The sequence below is a fragment of the Cinclus cinclus genome, chromosome Z, assembly GCF_963662255.1.
Source record: "Cinclus cinclus chromosome Z, bCinCin1.1, whole genome shotgun sequence".
NCBI classification, from domain to species: domain Eukaryota; kingdom Metazoa; phylum Chordata; class Aves; order Passeriformes; family Cinclidae; genus Cinclus; species Cinclus cinclus.
The window spans coordinates 26,505,908-26,525,996 of NC_085084.1; the positions used below are offsets into that span (position 1 = coordinate 26,505,908).

The window sequence follows — 20,089 nt, forward strand, 5'->3', positions numbered from 1 at the left end:
ACCTAGTATTTCAACATATTGAGTCAGGTTAATAAAAAATCTATGTACTGAGTTGTGTTAGGTTTATTCCTCATGCATAAGTCTGATTTTTAGGGAAAGCAGATTGGAAATAATATGCATAGTGTGGTGCTTATGAACAAAGACTGTTCTCAGTTTGCATAATTTTTGCCAGTTTTGTATATATGAGTTTTCTTTTTAATTCAGAATCATCTAGAGAAAAAGCTTTTCCTCCCTATTGAAAATTGACTAAAACACTTCTGTGAAAATCAACTGGTATTTGTGAAAGTTCATAAAGACTGTGACACTCTGTTCAGGATATATATAAATTAACACTATAAAGAACAAGTTAAATGTTTGCACATTATGAGTCTCATAGTATTAATACCTTTTTCTGCTTTTAGCTAAAACCCTCCCATTTTTGATGCTATAATACTCTGTATTACCTTCAATCCATCATTCCTGTTAATAAGTCTTGTCAGCACTTCGTGTATTTACTTCTGACAAAAGCAAATTTGCCTTCTCCCATCTTCATGTGTGTGATATGCTCTTTCTCTCACTTATTTAGAAAACGCTTTAGATGTGGTAATGTCATTCCTCAGGCATACAAATTTTCCCAAGTTAGATTATCTTGTTTGTATTTCTACTGGCATTTTACATCAATGTCATATCCTCAGTGATTTGTTGCCTAATTTTTAGGACAATTTTAATATGTATTTGCATGCTTAAAAACATTTTTAAAACAGTTACACTGAAAGTTATGGCTACCTGTAGAGGAGATGAATCCCTCTGCAAACAACCCTGTAACAGCCCCCTGGAACCTCCTTTGTGATAAGAAAAATTACTTGCTTAGAATAACTTATGTCAGAAAAATGTCAGCTCTTCTTTTTATCTTTTTAGAATATTATTGGATAGGTTTGGTTCTTTATAATCGGTTGTCCCAAAGAAAGAAAGATAATGTAGTTGGCCAAAATGTGTTAACCCTGTTTTCCATTGGTTTACTTGTGGTCCCCATAAACCCTATAAAAGTACGTGTGTGATTCCCCCATCTTTGAATTTGTGGCCTGACCCCTTCACGGATGATAATAAAACCTGTGGAAAAAGTCTGAGCTGCTCTCCCGGTCTTTTTATGCCGGCTGGAAACTACAGGTTTGTGTGAGAAACCATGAAGCTGAGTGCCTGAAAGGCCAGCACTCACAAATCTTGTAACTCTCCCCTGCCCAACAACAACAACTGGCCAGGGGACACAACAAAAATTACAGCTACCTCAGCTTTTGGGGGTTTTTAAACTATTATTCTGAGGGTTTGGTTAAGATTTTTCTGTATTTTTCAAATAAATTCTTCACTGTTCCTCATTATGTCTGATAGTTTCCTTGAAAAGGATGTTCTTATTTTTCAGTCTAGACATAAAAGAAAGACACAGAAGATGCTTTTGATCAATATGGTTTGTGAAAGAATTTATACCTAGGATATGGGAAAAAAATGGCATCAGCAACTATTACTCTCATTGCTTTAAAATAACAAATTATGACATTAATTTTCTTCCAGTTTCCATGATTCTAAATAATTTCTATTTTCTACAGATAGAAATTCTAGTCTAATATTGTTGAGGGGTTAGTAAAGACCCTTTACTCCTTAACCTTCCATAAGAAATACACATGGCGGAGTTTATCCTCCTTATGCAATATAAACAACATGAGTTAGGGGAAACATGAAAATATAAATACAGAGATCTGATGACCAAAATTAACTACAAGAAGTCAACATTAAAGATTACATCAATGTTACATGTTTATAATAAATCATGACCCTTTCAACATGGACATTAAAAAAACAAACCAAACAAGTAAACAACAAACCCCCAAAAACAATGACAACAAAACTCCCACACACCAACCCCCAAACAAAAAACTCCACTAAAATCAACTACAGTCTATTTGACTTCTTTCACCTGAAAAACTAGTGTGCTCTATTTGCTTTCTATTTGCCTTCTCCCTAATGTTCCCTAAAGCAAACATCCTGAAGAAATACAGAGATAATTGCATAAAATTAGGTGTCTGTTTGGGATTGTTTTTTTTCTCATTAAGCATTTGCTACTTAAAGCAGTAACTCCATAAAGTCAGTATTTATGTTTAATACAGAAAGCAAGAAAATATTCTTTGTTTACATTGTGAAAGCTCTACAAATTTAGCATACATTATCCTGAGGTGCTACAGAGTAAGTTCCTTAGTAAAAGAAAAGCTGACTCTCACTATTTAATACGAAGATTATGTAAATTCCTAGTACTGCTAGAAACAAAGTAAGTACTGCTCTGCAGTCCCTATAAATACAAACAGGACACCTCCTAGGGATCTCTAATATGGGTTGAATCTGTTTAAACTCTAAGAGAGAGTTTATAGGACTTTTGCTAAAAAATCAACAGCCAGTTCAAGGGGGAAATAGAAGCAATTTCTCTATGACGGGGGTTGCTACCACCTAGATTCACATCTATCAGTAAAGACATAAACCTACTAAACCTTTCTCTAAGGATATTCTTACACTCCACACCCCACAAGATCTGCAGAGCAAGTATTACCTAGCACTGCAATGAAATTACATTATTAAAAGCAAATCAAAACAAGAGTAAACTCCTCATTACTAAACCAGCAGCACAGACTGCCTCACTGAACCAATGAGCCATTTTATATTCCATCCTGGGTCATGCAGTTAAAATACTCTTAAGTAATAAAAGCAAGTAATTAATTAGTGAACAGGATCAGTTTATTCCCTCTGCACATTAAATTCAATGAAAATAGTCTATTACCTGAACACAAAAAAGGGGTGGGAAGTGAAACAAGAAAAATTGCTGGGGCTTTTGTGAACTGTAAGATACTACCTCACCTTCATACACTTGATGTAATTTCCAGTAGTGTGTAAATCAAAACACAGCAGTATGGAAATCTATTTCAGAACCTTCTTGATATGTGTATGATAATTTTCCTGCATGTGGAGAGTACAACAAATAACATGTGCCTAGCTAGCAATAGACTGGGGAAATACCAGAGGTTTAGAAGAACATCCTTTCAAACATTCTGTCTGCATCCCATTTTTTACTTTATTTCTTTACATTATTTTAGCTATTGTGAACACCAATGGAACATAGTAACTAACAGGCTAATAACCTCTCTCAGTTCCTCATATATTATGAAAGTCCATCCTCATCTCCACAGATGAAAAGTACTGGCAAACCAGAGAAACCCGAAGTTGGATATAGTAGTGATTTCTCACGTGTTCTGCTTGCCATACACAGTTTTGGATATTGCTCAGTTCCTTTCAACTACAAAATAGCTGCAACTGTACCCACCTCACATCATTGGTGACCTTCAATTACTGTTTCTAAAGCACCCTGAATTTAAGTGAAGGATTTTAAAGTTTTTTTTTGCAAAAGGAACTTAAATCATAAAAAGTAACAAAACAACCTCCACAAAATTGTATTCAGTATCTGAACATAACTGTCAGCTTATTGTCTGCCACCCAGATATGACTCAAGGGACTGTACAGATCTATTGACAAATTAGTAAACGCTTGAGTTTTATTTTGATAGGCTACTGTGTATCCTCCATTTCCTAGAAGGGCAAGATTTCTCTATCAGCAATTTTAAAGGAGATAAAGAAGGGGATAGTAGACAATGAGCACTTTCTGAGGAGAATCAAAGCAGTAGACTATGAAGATGGAAATGAAGCAATAAATTGCTGCATCATCTATTCCTCTCTCCTTTCTCCTGTTTCTGAGGTTGTCTTCACAATGCCTGCTCCTGGAAGAGAAACATTCCTATCAGCAGCATCTAGATGGTTTTTATTTGCATTGTTTCTCAGCTGCTTTAGAACTTAATAGTTATTGCCTGTATTCTTCTGAACAGTTATTTTGATGAAAATGGTATCACAGACATTTTGATCTGTATCAGTCCTCCATGCATTGATATTGCTGTAGATTTTTATAACCAATTTTTCCTGTGCACTGCTGAGTATACGTAATATGCTGCACAAAATGACTAATTTTTTTCCCTTGTGCTGTATCTTGAAACAAAGGTTTGCAATCCTATTTCTTTTGTGTGCTCATTTTAGTGAAAAACTTAGGGTTTGGACAGTCATCAGAATGGAAGATAAGCAACTGCATGGAGATCTTACAATATAAGAGTGGCTGGAAAATGAAAAAAACCCTTCTGGAAATCCTTAATGACAGGACAGACAGAGGAACACCACCTCTGCTGGGCTCCATGCAATCTTTTCAAAGTTTTTAGGTTTCGATAGAAACATTACAGGACATAAGGACAAATATGGGTACATTTAACAAACATGTAAGATTTTTAACAGTCCTGAAAAATCTCTTTGATATTAACTGAATTATAGAGGAAATTAAATGTCCAAAAATTAATTATCCAAGATGTACCAGGACACAAGTTTACATTTTGTGCTTGATCAAATTACAGTGGATTTAAATCACAACCACAATGCAACCATTTCCATAACCAGTCATATAAGTAGACTGTATTATTCATAGGAAGAAAAATACCATTTTCAAGCAAAAATTTTCACTGTATCATTCACAGAAGCAACTAAAGTGAAATACAACAGCAGAGCACAAAATTGTGCTAACAAGTGCATTTCTATTCTAATATCATGGCTTTATTCAATCCATGTGATAACATTAAGTCTTGTTACAATGAGTGTCCTTGCCCTATTAGACAGGGAGGATTACTCAATTTAGTTCTCAATTCTGAATTTAGTTTTGAATTAATCTCTTCCTTACTCTATGGTATAATGTCAAAATGTAATCGATTTCTTAGTACAGAAGCATTAAATATTGGTTCAACCTGTTTACAAAACTTGAAACAGCTTAAGAGGCAGACCAGACACAGTCAGATGTCATATTCCCCTGTCCATTATATATCAGTGATAAAAAAGACTGCATGCTGGATTTAAAGATGGTGTCTAAAGCAGAGTGGCTTCTATCACTGATTTTCTGATTATTAAGTTTTTTAGAAAATAAAGCCATTTTCTAGTGTTAATATCACAATATAGTAAGTTTAAATTACTAATAATGCAAAGCAGAGCATACGGATATGAAAAACACTGGAAGTTCCCAAGAAAATAAGAAATCCAAAAGCATTATTTTAATATGGATCACTTTTCCCCACCTTTTTCACTAGAATGAAATAAAATAGCACAGTAATACAGTATTTGCAGGGTTTTTCAAGTCCTAGTGAAAAAGGAAGTATTTCAAAGAATTTTCAGGCTAGATTTAAGTACTTGCCACAGGTGAATATCAAAGTTCATCAGAAACAGTTATCAACTACTGCTTTTTCAGTAGCCAGCACCAATAATGTAGTAAGCAACAGTGGCTGTAGTTTAAGTTAATCTCTGCATGCATTTCCATCATCTAAATTTACTTTTGCTCCTACAGCAGATAGGCATAGATTAAGATATGAAAAGTAACAGATAAGCATGGACTAATGTTCATGATTTTTCAGTAGGTGAAGTATTTTATAGGAACTAGATCCTGAAACACTTTATTAATGAAGGTAAAAAAAAGGTAATAGTAAAAAGGGCAATAATCAGGCTACAAAGAAATTAAGCCTCCAGCAAAATTAAGGTACAGGATACTACATATTCATGAAAATAATACACAAGGAGTAGGAGAGAAACCAAATACATTAGGTCTGATTAGAAATCAGGAGGAAAAGACAAAGCAGAGAAGTAGCACGATCAAGCAGTGCTAGACAAGAGGATTGTGTTGCAGTCCTAAACTGTGTGGCTAGAAAGTGAAAAAAAGAAACCTCCTGCATTTTTAAGAGATTGTCACAAAGAAAGCCAATAGTAAAGGGAGAAAAGTCAGCCACAAAAGTCAGCCATAATTTTAAGGCAATTATTCATCTGGGGATGTTTCTTATTTAAGGAGAAAATAATTTAAATGGATGGCACAGGTAATTTATGCCAGCTAAGCATTCTTAGCACTGGAAACCATTGACAAAGATATACAGTAATAGCCCACTAATTCATAATTTTTCAGAGAGAGAAAAAAATCTAATTTGTATCTTACAGTATTTTTCTACCTCTAATCAAGGATTACCAACAAATGCTTAGTGGCATCTTGAAATATTTTAATATTTTTTAAAAAAGCCTGTTTTGTAACTATAATAAAATAATCTTAAGATGAATGAAAATGAAGATCAGGTATAATTTACTAATTGTCCTAGACAACTAAGTATGATTTGCAGTTAGATTACAAAAATGACTAAATAAATTTCATGTGACTAATACATTGCAGAGAATTATATATAGAAATTTAGAGGAATAAAATTACCTATTGACTTCCTGTAAATTAACAAAATAGGAAATAAATGGAACCTCTGCCCTGGTTTTTGTCACTATTACTTAAAATTCACAATAGTTTTCCCACTCAAAAATAAAACTTATAGGTGGAAGAAAATATTTTGCACTTTTTTCATTACAAGAAAAAGAAGAAAGTGATGGAATTTTCATGGAATTATGGTGGGGTATCCAAAGTAGGAGATGCTGAAGAAAAAACAGAGATGACAGTGCTGGTTAAGGGTCATGATTACATCTCATATCGATAGCAGGAGATGGGACAAGATTTCCACAGCTTTTGAGAACTCGATGAACTCATGTGTTACATGTATATTCATCATGATAAAATTTCATAGCTGGGCTGAGTCAAGGAAGCTGAGTTAGTCCAGGGGCTACAAGTTCATCACATACTGAACTATATACTTTTTTTTCTTCTATTAAAACCCTATGCTATCTCATGAAGTCCAGATAATATCAAATTAGGAGCAGCTGCAAGCAACAGTAAGGGCAGATAAATAAAAAAAGAAAGAAGGAAAGGAGAGAAGGAGAAAGAGGGGAGAAAGAGGGAGGAGATATATTTGTTGGAATATTATATTCTGAAAAATTAAACCTAAATACAAACATTCAGAAAAAAAAAATACTACTAGGCAATCATGTAGAAAGAAAAGAGAGCCTAACAAGATATGGATTCCAATTAAATATAAGTATTGGAATTAAAGTGAGCATCAGAAAATAAAAGCTCATTATCTACTAGATTGTGAGAAATCTGTCCAGGAAAATTAAGATATTCTGTTTTATTAATGCAGTTACTTAATAAACCAAAACAATTTTGACAGGTGTACAGACCACTGTCTGTTTCAAAGAGATGGATTAAGTAAATTAATCCAACTTTTTATTGACTTAAAGTAAACTTTACAATTTTTAGATGCCCTGGAATCCATTGGTATACTATCAGGCATATAGTACACAACAAAAAGGTAGTGGTGAAGGAGGGAGAGACCCAAAGAATTATTTATTTCCTGGATTAGTGCATTTGCTCATTTCATCATATATGAAAAGACAACTTTTTCAACCAGTCACATATTTGGGGAAACAACAAAATTTCAAATGCAATTGACACAAACTGTTAATTTCTGTACAGAAAAGGACTACAGGCATTGCCAGCTGGGTACAGGTAGACTCCCATGAAGACAGAATGACACAGCTGCTGCTGAGCCTCCCCAGAGTTCCATTTTATATGCAGCTACAGGCATTTATTTGTGATTATAGGAGTCTGGTTTCACATGTCAAATATGGCCCCACACTGTGTAGCAAAGCTATCACACAAATTTTGGCTTCCTCAGTTGCAGGCTTCTAAAGAGGGAGTACCAATTTCTCCTAACCCTGGCTGGTGTCAGCAGCACATCAGTGGCACTTCAGAGCCCAGCTCCAAGCTCAGACATCTCCTGCAAAGGGCTTGAAACATCAGTAGAGGTGAACTGTGCAGTTCTAAAGAATATGTTAACACCATCAGAGAAAAGCACTGGCCTGCTGTCAAATCTAAAAGATTACTAAGCTCTGTATAAGTTACTATAAAGTATTTCCCAAAAGGGAATTGAAACGCTTCAATTTAATAGCTACTTGATAGTTAAAAGAAGAGGAAACTACCCACTTAAGGAAAAAATATGTCTTTATGTTCAACATAGAAAAATCTTCTGCAACTTTTACAGTCTTCTAAGAGTTCTGTCTGTCTGACTGTCTCTAAAGGTTATAATGCTCTCCTGTGCTTAGAGAGATGCTTATTGACTTACAAACCTAAAACCAACTGGTTTCAATTTACAATGCTAAGTCCAGCTGTGTTATAAAGATTAGTAATGTATACATAAGTTTAATAACTCTTTTGAAATTAAAATGTATTAAGAAATAATCAGGATAGATAAATACATTTGTAACCACAATACTAATATTTCATACTTCAGTTCTGAAAAAAAAAAAAAAGACAATAGCAGCACAGGAGACCCATCATCTCGTTTGCTCTGTTTGGGATACTGATAATTTTCATGAGGAGTGAGTGGTATTTCATGAATCCATGCATGACCCTGCAAGAACAGTAAAAAAACTAGTCCAGATAATCTCGTACAAGAGAGCATGGTCTGCACAAGCAAAAATGGGCAGGAAGAGGTCTAAGATACCAAGCAGGAAGGACAGTCAATTATGTTAGTGGATGGGCCTGGAGATGTTTATAACCAACTAACTACTAAGATGATATATTCAGAGCAGAATAGTTTAAGCCCTTTCTTTTGAGCATAGGCTCATTGATCTTACTGATCTCCAAAATCAAAATTATTCCCAAGCAGAAGCCTTTCAAATAAAGTTGTTTTACTCATGGCATCCTATCTCCTACATAAAGACTGGGTTTCTTTAAACTGGGCCTTAGCTGTAGCAATAGGGAACAAAGCGACACAGACCCCCTTTACACATTCAAAGGAGATCTCATATTGCAGAAATCACCCCCCGTTTTTTTCCTTTCATCTCCACCAGACATCACTGAAACCAAACCGAGGCCCAGTAGAACTAAACGGAAGGAGGCCTCCCATTGGCTGGCTCAGCCGCCGTGCTGCTGTCCGCGCATCTTTCCCCCCAATCGGCTTCCCGCTCTTATGCTGTCCCCGCGTTCCTCCAGCCAGTCACGATCTCAGTCCCGGCTGTCACTCAGCTGACTCTGCCCTCCCTCATAACTGGCATGGCTCCCACCCATCTGACCTGCAGCACTGCCTTCCCACAGGGCCTGCTATGGGGCAGAAGCATTCCCCGCCCTAACGCTTGGCCCTTATTCCTCTCAGCTATTTTTATTTCCCAGAAGCCAGAACACTTGATGAAATGTCTGACATCCAGCACCGCCGGGAGTTTTTTATCTCAGTCTTGAATGACGCAGCTGAAATCTGTAAGCGTTTACTGTAACACTGATTCAGCAATTCAAAGCTCCATGTACCTTGATGATCCCTATCTATTTTCCAAACAAGTTAACGTGCCAGTATGGCCTTCCTAACTGTTTACTGCCTTACATAAGAATTTTGAAATAGCCTTTGACATAGAGTAAGTCCTTATTTGAGTCAAAACTAGCAGCAATAAAAAAACTGTTTCATAAAAACTTATCCGTGCTCTGCAGTTTTGCTGAACTGTAGGAGAAACGAGGCTGAGAACAACAGAATAATGACAAAAAGAGAACAAAACATACATTTAGCTTGTACTCATCCTCAGCAAGTGTTATTCCTTTCAGACAGTTTAAATTTGATCACAACATTTTTTGTGAGCAGTACTTACTGGAACTGAATTTACCTTTGAACTGAGATGAACAGGCATAAGTTTCTCTTAGTTTTATGAGAAAAAAATGTCCTGATTTTACAGAAAGAGCTGGAAAACAGCTTTCTGTTTATTATTTGATATGCAGAATTATATGCCATAAAATTTTTCAGTTCCATAAACTTTAAAACAAAGTTATTTCATGAATACACACTAAAACCCATCACACATCCTTCTTTCATCTGTTTTTCACTACTACACAGCCAGATAACAATGCTGAATATGATACATCTATGGTAAAACTACAACAATGTAAAGGTTGCAGGCACTTCTGGAAAACCTCCTGAGGCAGTGGTAAAAAACAGAGTAAGGTATATCATCATTAGTACTATCTGGAAAAATAGTGGGTAAGCATTTTGTCAAATCTACAAAATAGGTGTAACCTAGTAAGCACATATATATACATATTTGTGTATGTGTATAAAACTCAGAAAAGGGAAGTACGTTTTTCTTCCAGAAAACAGTTTGGGAATTAATCATTTGTTACCACATACAGACTAAGAATTTTTTATTAAATGAAAGTTGTTTGCAGTCTGAGATAATTGTCATATATTCCTCTTTGGAATGCCAAGAATTAGTATCAGGAAGCCAATAAAATATTGAAGCAATACATAATATCTTAATACATTTTATCTTAGATATACACTACATCTTTTTCAAAAACACCAATTAGAATTTTCTGCTTTAAGAAAGAAACCAGGAAAGTTCTACGCCTCAAAGAAAAGAAACCACTGCATGAAAGTGTTTTAGCTTTCCTATACAGACACTGACACACCCCTTAATCAAGGACTTGTGCTCAAAGAGCCACCCTAAACCTCACTTCTGAAGCAACTGCTGTAGTTGATAGCATTCTCCCCCTCATTTTTCTGCTTTTGTCTTTATCCTATCATCTAATTCATTGTTCATCATCTACTAATACCTCCTTTGCCCATTGCACAAATAGAATTCTGCAGCGTATCTTTCTTAGAAAGTAATTACATTTCACCCACTGCTCTCCACTATACCAGGACTATTAGAGTAGAGAAAATACTATTCACACTATCCAGAAGAGCTATGTGACTTCATGGTCAGCACAATAGCTTCCACAAACATCAATTGCGTATCATTTTTATCTTAGTTTCAATAGCCTGTAACTTTCATTTTTTTTACTTTTTAATTAGAGCCCGTTGCTCTAATGCAGTGAGTAGATATATTATTCTAAAAATGTTACTCAAGTTATTTTATTGAGTAATACTTGCCGAATATTTATCAACAAGAATGTGGTATTCCAGTAAAGAAAAATAAATACAGTACAATTATGTTACACTTGAAATGTTACTGTCTGTTAAACAGAATAAGTAAAAAAAATTTGCTTTAATTTCTTTCAGTCTTATTTCCTTCATTCCTAGCAAAGCTTACTCATTTTTTAGGAGTGACCTTTCTGTTTCAGGGATATCTCATGAGAAAAAGATAGATTAATTTAACTCCAATGGCAAGAAATAAGTATTTTTCATACTATGCAACTTCTGTGACAAGAAAAAAAATCTAAATCTCCTCTGAAATTTCCTATTAATTGTTTACAACCTAAGAATTTATTCTCATGTAAGCCTTTTCATAATTAGCTTTTGACTATTCATGTTTCTCTTCACCATATATAAAAAACTATTTTATAGTTACTAAGTTCTAATAACTCAGTTTTGGTTTTACACAGAACAACTGCCCCCTTAGAATAAAAGAGATACACTTCTAAAAGTGGAGATCAGGTAACTATATTCATCATATACAACATTTTGTTACATTTGGAACCTTGTATTGTCTTTTGCATTCTCTGATGCTTCCCGGAACCAAAACAGGAATTCAGCATAGCAGAAAGACCAGACCATTATCTGAGATTTCAGGGAACAGATTCAGTGTTAATCACTTAAACATGTAAGAGAAGAAATATCACCTAGCAAGTAACACAACCTTACCTATGCAAAATGTACTTTACCTATGCAATAACGAGAACAAAAATACTTCCTTCTTAACAAATTTTCCTTTTGTGTATTTTATCCCTCACTCACATCTTACTCAGTTGTGCAGTAAAATTTGGAAGGACAGGTATAAAGGAAAGGTGTAGTATCTCAGGAGAAGCCCTGGACTATCAGAAGGTAAAGGAATTTTAAAAAGTTTAGGGTCATTTCCTTACAAAATATTATCCTTGAAATGGCATGTTTCTGCCCCTTTATATTTGTACACAACATAGGTCCCTTAGCAAGGATTTTTCATGCTCTTCCTTGTGAGACTAAGACCTCAGGTCACATATAAGTTATAAAAAAACACTCAAGTGTTTCTTAAAAATACAAAAGTCAGCTGACCAGAATGAAGAATTTGCCTTCTAATTGTAAATATCCAATCTGTAATTGCTAACTTACAGGTGAGATGTACAAAACAGAAAATAAAAATAGAACCCATAAATTTCTAGCTATTGTGAAAAGTAATGGATTTTCAGCTTCTCTTGAATTAGCAGTTATCAGCTAATTCTATCGCTGCATATATCTGTACTAATACAGCTTACTGACGATATTGACACAACATTTTTTTAAATACTAGGTCTACAAAATAATAATGCAGTAACAAGTCAGCCAATTTAATATTATTACTATCTTTAGTTTAACTCTACCTGACATTTTAAATTGCCATCCTAGACAAACTGAAATACTGAAAGCTCAGAGGTCTGAAATAACTGGATATTTTCCCCATTTTATGGAAAATACATAAAATACGATAATCACATATGGAATAGAGATCACTAGAGAAACTTTTCAATAAAATTAAAATATCAGCCTTATTGAAGCTTTTAACAGACACTTCTAAACATTAATATGAAGAACTATGTTTAACTGATCGTACTGGATAATCCCTGATGCCATTCAGTTGATATACAGGCTGTGTTACCTTTAGACATAAAATGGAAGCTAAAGGAAATGTCAATTAGGCAAAAATAAAGATGAAATGTTGTAACTGCCTTTTCAAAAGAAAATACAAACATGGAAAGAAAATGGTAATTCCCTTTTATTTATTTATTTAATATAAAGAAACATCAATTTGCCATTTGAAGCTAATACATATCATAATCTAATATCCTATACTAAATTGGGAACATTCATTATTAATATTAGCCTCAGAACGACCACAGTTGAACAAGAACTTTCTTTTCCACTAGTATGAATTGATGCCTTAAAATTTAATATTTTAGAAGTAGAGTAGTAAGTGGTGGAGATAATTAGTACTGGAAAATCCCTATGGCAAACAAAACCCATCCTAACAGCAGCTAAATAAAGCAGCTGAAAAAAGCTGAAAAAAATTGTCCCATGTTATTCCAAAAGAGGAAAAAAAAAGCACCAGAGCTTTCAGTTCTATCATTAATATAACAATCATTCAGTTAATATAATACTTTGTGTAGTCTGTTTATTTAACTGCATGCTTATTTAACACAGTAACATGAAAAAGTCACAATTCAGATATGTATTTCCTACACAGTGTGTAGGAAACTACTCTAGAGTACTAACTCTTCTGGTAACAGGACTACATTGAGCATACATCAGGAATATATGAAAGACAGCAGGGTCTTATGGTGACAGAATAATGTGGAAATTTACATTAAACAAAAGGGTATTCAGACCCTTCTTATATCACATGCTGGCCATCCTAATCCACACATCTGTTACTCTAATTACACAAGCCTTGTACAGCTATGGCAAAACTCAATCTGTGATGCCTAGTTTGCTTTTAATATAGCCTGGGGTGAATTTCAAATAAAGCACACAAGGGAAAGCAGTATCAACCAGTACAACAAATACACAGCATCCACAAAGAAAAAACTGTATTTATCTTCCTTTTAAATTCTTTTGTTACCAGCTATGTCAAAATCCAGTATCTCAGGGAAACAGGTAATAGATTAGAAGAAAGTTCAGTTTTTATTCAGAAGCAACTCTTTACCATAGTTCACAGTCTTTTCCATTACAGTATACTCAGAATTTAATAATAACTCTAATTTATTTTAATAAGTTTAAAGTATATAATATTCATAGACATGGATATTCATGCTTCCTGGAGTTGTTTTTTTCCCTTAATGCTTTCAAATTAGATTCTTACAAGCTCACTAAAAAACAAGATAATCATGCTGCTCGAATAAGAATGCAGACAACCAGAAGTACTAACTCAGAACTGATCCAAATGTAATTGTAAATGTACTTATCTAGGATCAAACCACATTTACCAATGTGACAGCAGGGGGAAAAAAAAGGAGGGGCTATGCCTTGAAAATCCATTCTTAAAAGCTGAAACGTGGTATATAAAACTCTGTACTATAACAAATAATTTCCTGGAGCATTTGAAAGCAGTGACACATTTCTCTTTATCAATATTATGGTCTGAAATGCAGTTTTAATAGCCATGATGAAAGAAGGATCATGGCAGACAAAGTACCCCAACAGCACCCGTGGAGTGATGGCATTAGTGCGGTGAGAGGTGAGTAGCACCACTGTTCTGGAAACAGTGCTTCCTTTTTATTTGTTTAGCAACAGCTGGGAGTCCCGAGAGCAGCTCTCTGAACTCAGGTTTTTTGGAAAGAGTTGGCAGACAGATCCTTATTTACCCACCACAGAACTATCAGAAGGAGGATTTTGTAATCCTGCAAATGGTTCTTCAATCAGTACCATTTACAGCCAACAGAACAAATAAAACGTGTATAAAACTGTGCAATGCTTTTGCACAGTATCTTCATAATATAATAAAGTCAGTGGAAATATCCATTTTGGTGGAAAAAAGCTTACTAGTTAAGAGGCAACAGAGAAATTTGCATAAGGCATGTCCATATTAAGAAATAAAAGCTCAATATACAGTAATGTGCCAATTAAATTAAAAGTTTAACTAAAAAATATTTTATAGCTAAGGCAGAGTAAATTTCATGGATTTTTTTAAACTAACAGTATCTGTTATATAAACTGGTCTGCAGAAAGTAACAGCTCTTCATCAAAGTTTCCATTTGTGTTTTTATCTTTAAACGGAATGGAAATATTTCTAATCTTCACATTGTAAAAAACGCTTTGAAACATTATTTTATATAAAGCAGAGAAATAATCTTAAATAAAAGGATCAAAACTATGATTATTCACTACATTTATGGGGTGTTTCAACTGTAGCACTGAAAATAATTCTCTGAAAAACTTACTTATTGAAATGGGATCAACAGATATTATCAACACAGTAGTACATACTTTTTCATTCAGTCATAAATAAATTTTCCATTGAAGAAAGCTATAGAAATGGAATCTCACATCATTGTTTTATACATGTAATTCTGAAGGAATTGTAAAAAGATAATTAATAATAGCAAATTAATCCTTGTATTAAACCTCAGAGAGTTGGGGTGGTTTCCCATCAAAATGTAGTCTTTCTTTGTAAGTCATACACTAGCAGAGAAAATTACAGAAACGGCAATAAAGGCCTCAGACATTGCAACTGGCCAGGCAGAAATGAAATATTCAGAGAAATGTGCTCAAGGAGGCCAAGCTACTGCAGATCAGAACCAAAGCCATTATTCCAGGGAGCACAGGGTTGTGTGGAGCCTCCCAAGGGCATGCACAGAGAAGTGTTTAGCTACTGTCTTCACAGGATTTAGGTAGAGAAATTAAGCACACAGATTGTTCCTCCTCCTTAGGAAGGAGATCTATTCCATTTTGGAGTTAAAAGTGTCACTGTCCTGCTCCCAGGAGACTCTGATCTGTCCTGAAACACACGGAACCAAGCAGCACCTTTGCTAAATTGAAAAGGATCACTTTTCATCCTTTTTGTGGTAGCTGAACTATTGTTCCAGGTAGAAACAAAAGATTCATAGGAAATTAAAGACCTACTTAACTATTCAGAATAGTTCTTAAGTTCACAGTTGTGAAAGGGTTTTGACACTTTTTTCCAAAATTCTATACATTAGCAATTACCAGACTTGAGAGGAAAAAAGCTCTGACAGCAGAGCAGATCAGCTAAACTAGATTAGTAGCAGGGAAGCAAGTATGTTCCTAACCATTTATATGTAATTAAATTAAATTATACATATCCAATGAAAACTGTAGAAATCCTGAATTAATATCCACAGTCAGGATTTCATAACATGAAAGTAAAACAGATTTAACACAACACAGGGTTTCACACAGATTTAACACAAAACAGCTACAAAACCAAGGCAAAAAGAAGCAGAAGCAATATGACTAAAAATGGAAGAATTGGACAGGAGAACATGATCATCTTGCCAACCAAAACATCTTTAATTCCGAATACGGTAGAATTCCAGAAGATAAACTCATTGACTGAAAGGAATATTTGACCTTGAATTCAGGGACCTTGGTCCCTAGTTCCTCACACTCAGTGCATCTATTGCAAATACGTCAACCTGATCTTGTAGAAGATGCCCCTGCACATCCAGTAGAGCCCAGCAGAAATTGCAACTTCCCTCCTATAGGACCCCAAGATTGCTTTGAAAATTAAACATAAACTATGGACAGATGAATTCACCACATGCAAATCAAATACTGTAAGGAGAAGGCCACTCAGAAATGCTTATTAAACCAACTCAAATTATCACATCTCCATCCTTATCTTCTGTTTCTAATTAACAGAAAATAAAACTATCTATAAACAATAACATATGGTAATAATGAAAGTAATAAATAATTCTTCAACCTGAAGTTAATTAAATGGAGATGAAATGACTACATATTTCTGTGCATGTTCAACCACTCTTTTTAATACATCTTTTCATTCAGCTTTTTTTCCCCTGAAAGTGCAGTCATTTCTGTTCTTTAAAGGGAGCAAAGAACAAGTGACATCTGAATGCTAGAGGAAATGTAAATGTAGATCAAATAATCATTCAATAATCACCTACATGCCAATGCAAGCATTTTCACCTACTGAAACAGTAGCACATAAAAAATGGAAAACAAACAGCACATTAGTTGTGGCACTGTCCCAACTTGAAGGTGTAGGTTAGAGTATTATTCAGATAATAATTTCTGAAATTCAATACAAATTTGGGTAGAATTTTAAAATATAAAGGCTAAGTGTAGCTACTGCAGTTACAAATAAAGAGCAGCATTAAAAATAATGTGAATAAACTGATGAGTAGCCCTGATTTTCCCCAGCAGGTAAACAAATGTGCATGGTACTAAATTAGTAACCTAAACTACTAAAAAAATACATGTGGGATTCTGAAAAAATCCCTTAACCAGCAAACTGAATACTGTAGAAAGACAACAGTATGAAGCAAACCAATTTCATTTTACCGCAATGTATGTAATAGAAACTATTTCTGATTATACATTACTGATCTTTGAGGAACAGTAATCAAAACCTATGGACTTTTAAACAAATTAAAATACTTAGGTTCTTTTAACCACTGCTTAGTCCATTGTCTCTAGGTAATTTTCTCACCTCTTTCTTATCTGAGAACCTACTTTCAATAGATGTACTTTCTGACATAAAAAAGAAGAGTAAGTTTAACGTTCTTTCAGGAAACCACTCCTTTTACAGATTGCTAAAGCTTCTTCCTGCTATGAATTAAATTGTTCCATTTCCATTTATGCTATCAACATTAAACTTACACATGACTAACCTATCCTACCTGACCTAAAAACGAGGAAGCAAAGGCTCCCAGATACCTTGTAGAGACCATGCAGACACATGGTTGCACTTTCAGTGCTTGCGAAGTTCCAGTGGGTTTCTGAGTCAGAACACCCAAGAACTTGCTCATGGAGCACAAGACAGCTTGACTTTTTCCTGTTTTTCTGGGCATCTGCGGCAGACAGGGGCTCTAGACTGATGCACCTTCAGCCATTCCCCAGGTTGTCCAGAAATCCTGGATCAGTGCTTAATAAGCAGGGAAGAGACATAGCAAAGTTGTATGTATGATAAGCCTACTAAATTGCAGTGTAGCCATTGGTCAAATACATTTTTGTGTGTCAAACACAAAAAGTTCATGAGCTACTTTCCTAGGGTAAGCATTCGTAATCAACTAAAACTAAAACCAAGCAACATAAGTTTCTTTACCATATAATTTTTAATTTGCCAATAATTTTTAACTTCTATTAATAGCACCACACTATAGACATCAAATAATGTAGCACTTATTTTTTACCCAAATTAGTATTTTTAATTAGACAAGCAATAATGACCAGCTTTCAGAAAAAGTGTATTTTTTTAAAAATCAGAGGGGTTCATTCCTGTGATAATAAAAACCACACACTTTTTAACACCTTGCATTTCCACTGAGCAAAGGTACAATTGTGAGAAAAAAAAAATCTTCCTTACCTATGTATACAATTTTTAGATTCAAGATATGCCATACCAGAGGCAGCATCTAATGAAAATTTCACCAACTGTTTGGTTTTCAGCTCATCCTTCTTTTTTCTTAGGAATGACAGGAAATCACCTCCTAGAAAATCAGATAGATTGACAGTGAGACAGACTGATAGGATACTTACATTTATCTCTCATGAGGGGAGCAAGACAAAAGAAAAAAGGTGGGTTATTGGCTGTTCTCCTCATCCCATCTGTCTGAGGCTAGTACAAGAAAAAGGAAGGAACTCATCTTTAAAAAATACATTTTCCCTTAAATATTAGCTGCTTAAAAGTGAAAATTGCACAGCCTGCCTTTGATATACCTAGTCTTCACCAGTGTACATTAAATACGGACTCACTTAAAAAATGTTGACAAAAACAACTGATAATCTGTGATACATATTCTTCTCTAATCACAGAGTTATTAATGAATAAAGAATAAATACATTATATCCTATTAGCTACATGAAAGTAATTACTTTTTGACTGATCATTTGCAGTGATGCTTCTCAAATTCTGCACTTATGTGCTGGAGGAGTGACAAGGTGTTTTCTTCTTCGGCAATGTTAACTGGACATTTGACCAGGGCAGTGGAAGGTGAACAGTTATTACTGTGCCTTCAGAGTCTTCGGCCTTGGAGGAGCAAAGCCATTGTTCTCCCATCTGAGAATTGAGAGTGGTCAGGTTGGAGAATTTCCAAAAAGCAAATTGTGTTAGCAAAAAAATATTCTGAAAATCTGATTTAGGACAAAGCTGAGCTGGAAGAGTATTATACAAACACTGCAAAGCCATGTTCTGATTGAGATAAATGTATTCAAGATTTTTCTAAAATATGCATTTTTTATGTATTATTTGATAGTGAGTATCCAGTCATTGCTCCAGTATTTGTTTCCTTTCCTTTAGGATTGAACTGACTATTAGGATTCATTCTTGCAAGCTGTTACACAATTTTATATACTGCCTTTTAGCAATAGGAAATGATGGTATTATATTGGAAGTTTCATATGTGATTTTTTTAGGAAGTTATCTATATATATACAGAATAAGAAATAAAGTAAGACAATATTAAAAAAAAAAAGTCAGATGTTATGAAGTGTAACTGTAATGCCTTCAGACATTATGTTGGAGCTGCCCTTAATTCCCAGATGGGGTAACACACAGATGGGAGAGCAAGAAGTGACTGGACTGCCTTGAACTAAAGAAAATTTGAAATGCCCTATAATGACTTCTAAATTCCAATGAAAATGGACAGATGACTACTGCAAACTCTACTGGGTAATAATAATATTTTCTTTCATCTGAGAGGTTACTGACATAGTCTGGTAACTGGTAAAATGTAGGTATTGCCAGTGGGAAGTAAGATACATGCGCCAATAAATTATGTGTCATTTCTTATGCATGTAAACGGAATTATTCTAGTTACAGCAGACAACTAAAAATAATTTTCAAGAAATTCACTCCTCCAACACACACAACAAGCTGATGAAAATTTTGTTATTTATGTGTTGAGACCTCACTGCTCTCTACACAGGAATAATCTTTTAACGAGAAATTATGACTACATGCCTTTATGAATGTGAAGTATTCCCTTCTTGGCAAATTGTGGCATTACTTGAATGAAAGCAGTAAATCAAGGTAGCTTATAAAAATACATTTAAGACCTTAAAACACATTTAAGATCTTAAGAAAACTTCTACTGTGTTTCAATACTGAAGATTAAGAATTTCTGACAGCTTCCTATGGGAAGAACTGTAAAGACAGATAAGCTCAGTTTAATATTCCGGGACAACAAAATAAATAAAAAAAGAAACAAAAAAGGAAAAAAAAAAAACTACTCAAAAAGCCTGCAGAGATAAATCCCCCCAAAATCTTGCAAAAATTCTCCATTTTAAAAAACCTTGCTATAACAACATCAGTATAAACGATAATCCTCACAATTTGTATTCTTTGTATAAATAAGTTAATGCTCTCCACAATTAACAGTGAAACTATCTGTTCTCAAGTAACAAGCTATTAAAGACAACAAGGAAACTTAAGACAAACTTTAAACA

The 20,089-nt window shown here is 34.5% G+C and overlaps 1 protein-coding gene across 3 annotated transcripts in view; it reads right to left on the minus strand.

Annotated features, from left to right (window-relative positions):
• The window catches only part of FER (FER tyrosine kinase), a 162,685-nt gene that overhangs the window by 9,972 nt on the left and 132,624 nt on the right, over nucleotides 1–20,089 (minus strand). For all 3 annotated transcript variants that reach the window (XM_062513104.1, XM_062513103.1, XM_062513105.1), the window contains exon 17: nucleotides 18,009–18,132. In XM_062513104.1, the coding sequence (XP_062369088.1) occupies nucleotides 18,009–18,132 (124 nt within the window). The remainder of the gene's footprint in view (nucleotides 1–18,008; nucleotides 18,133–20,089) is intronic.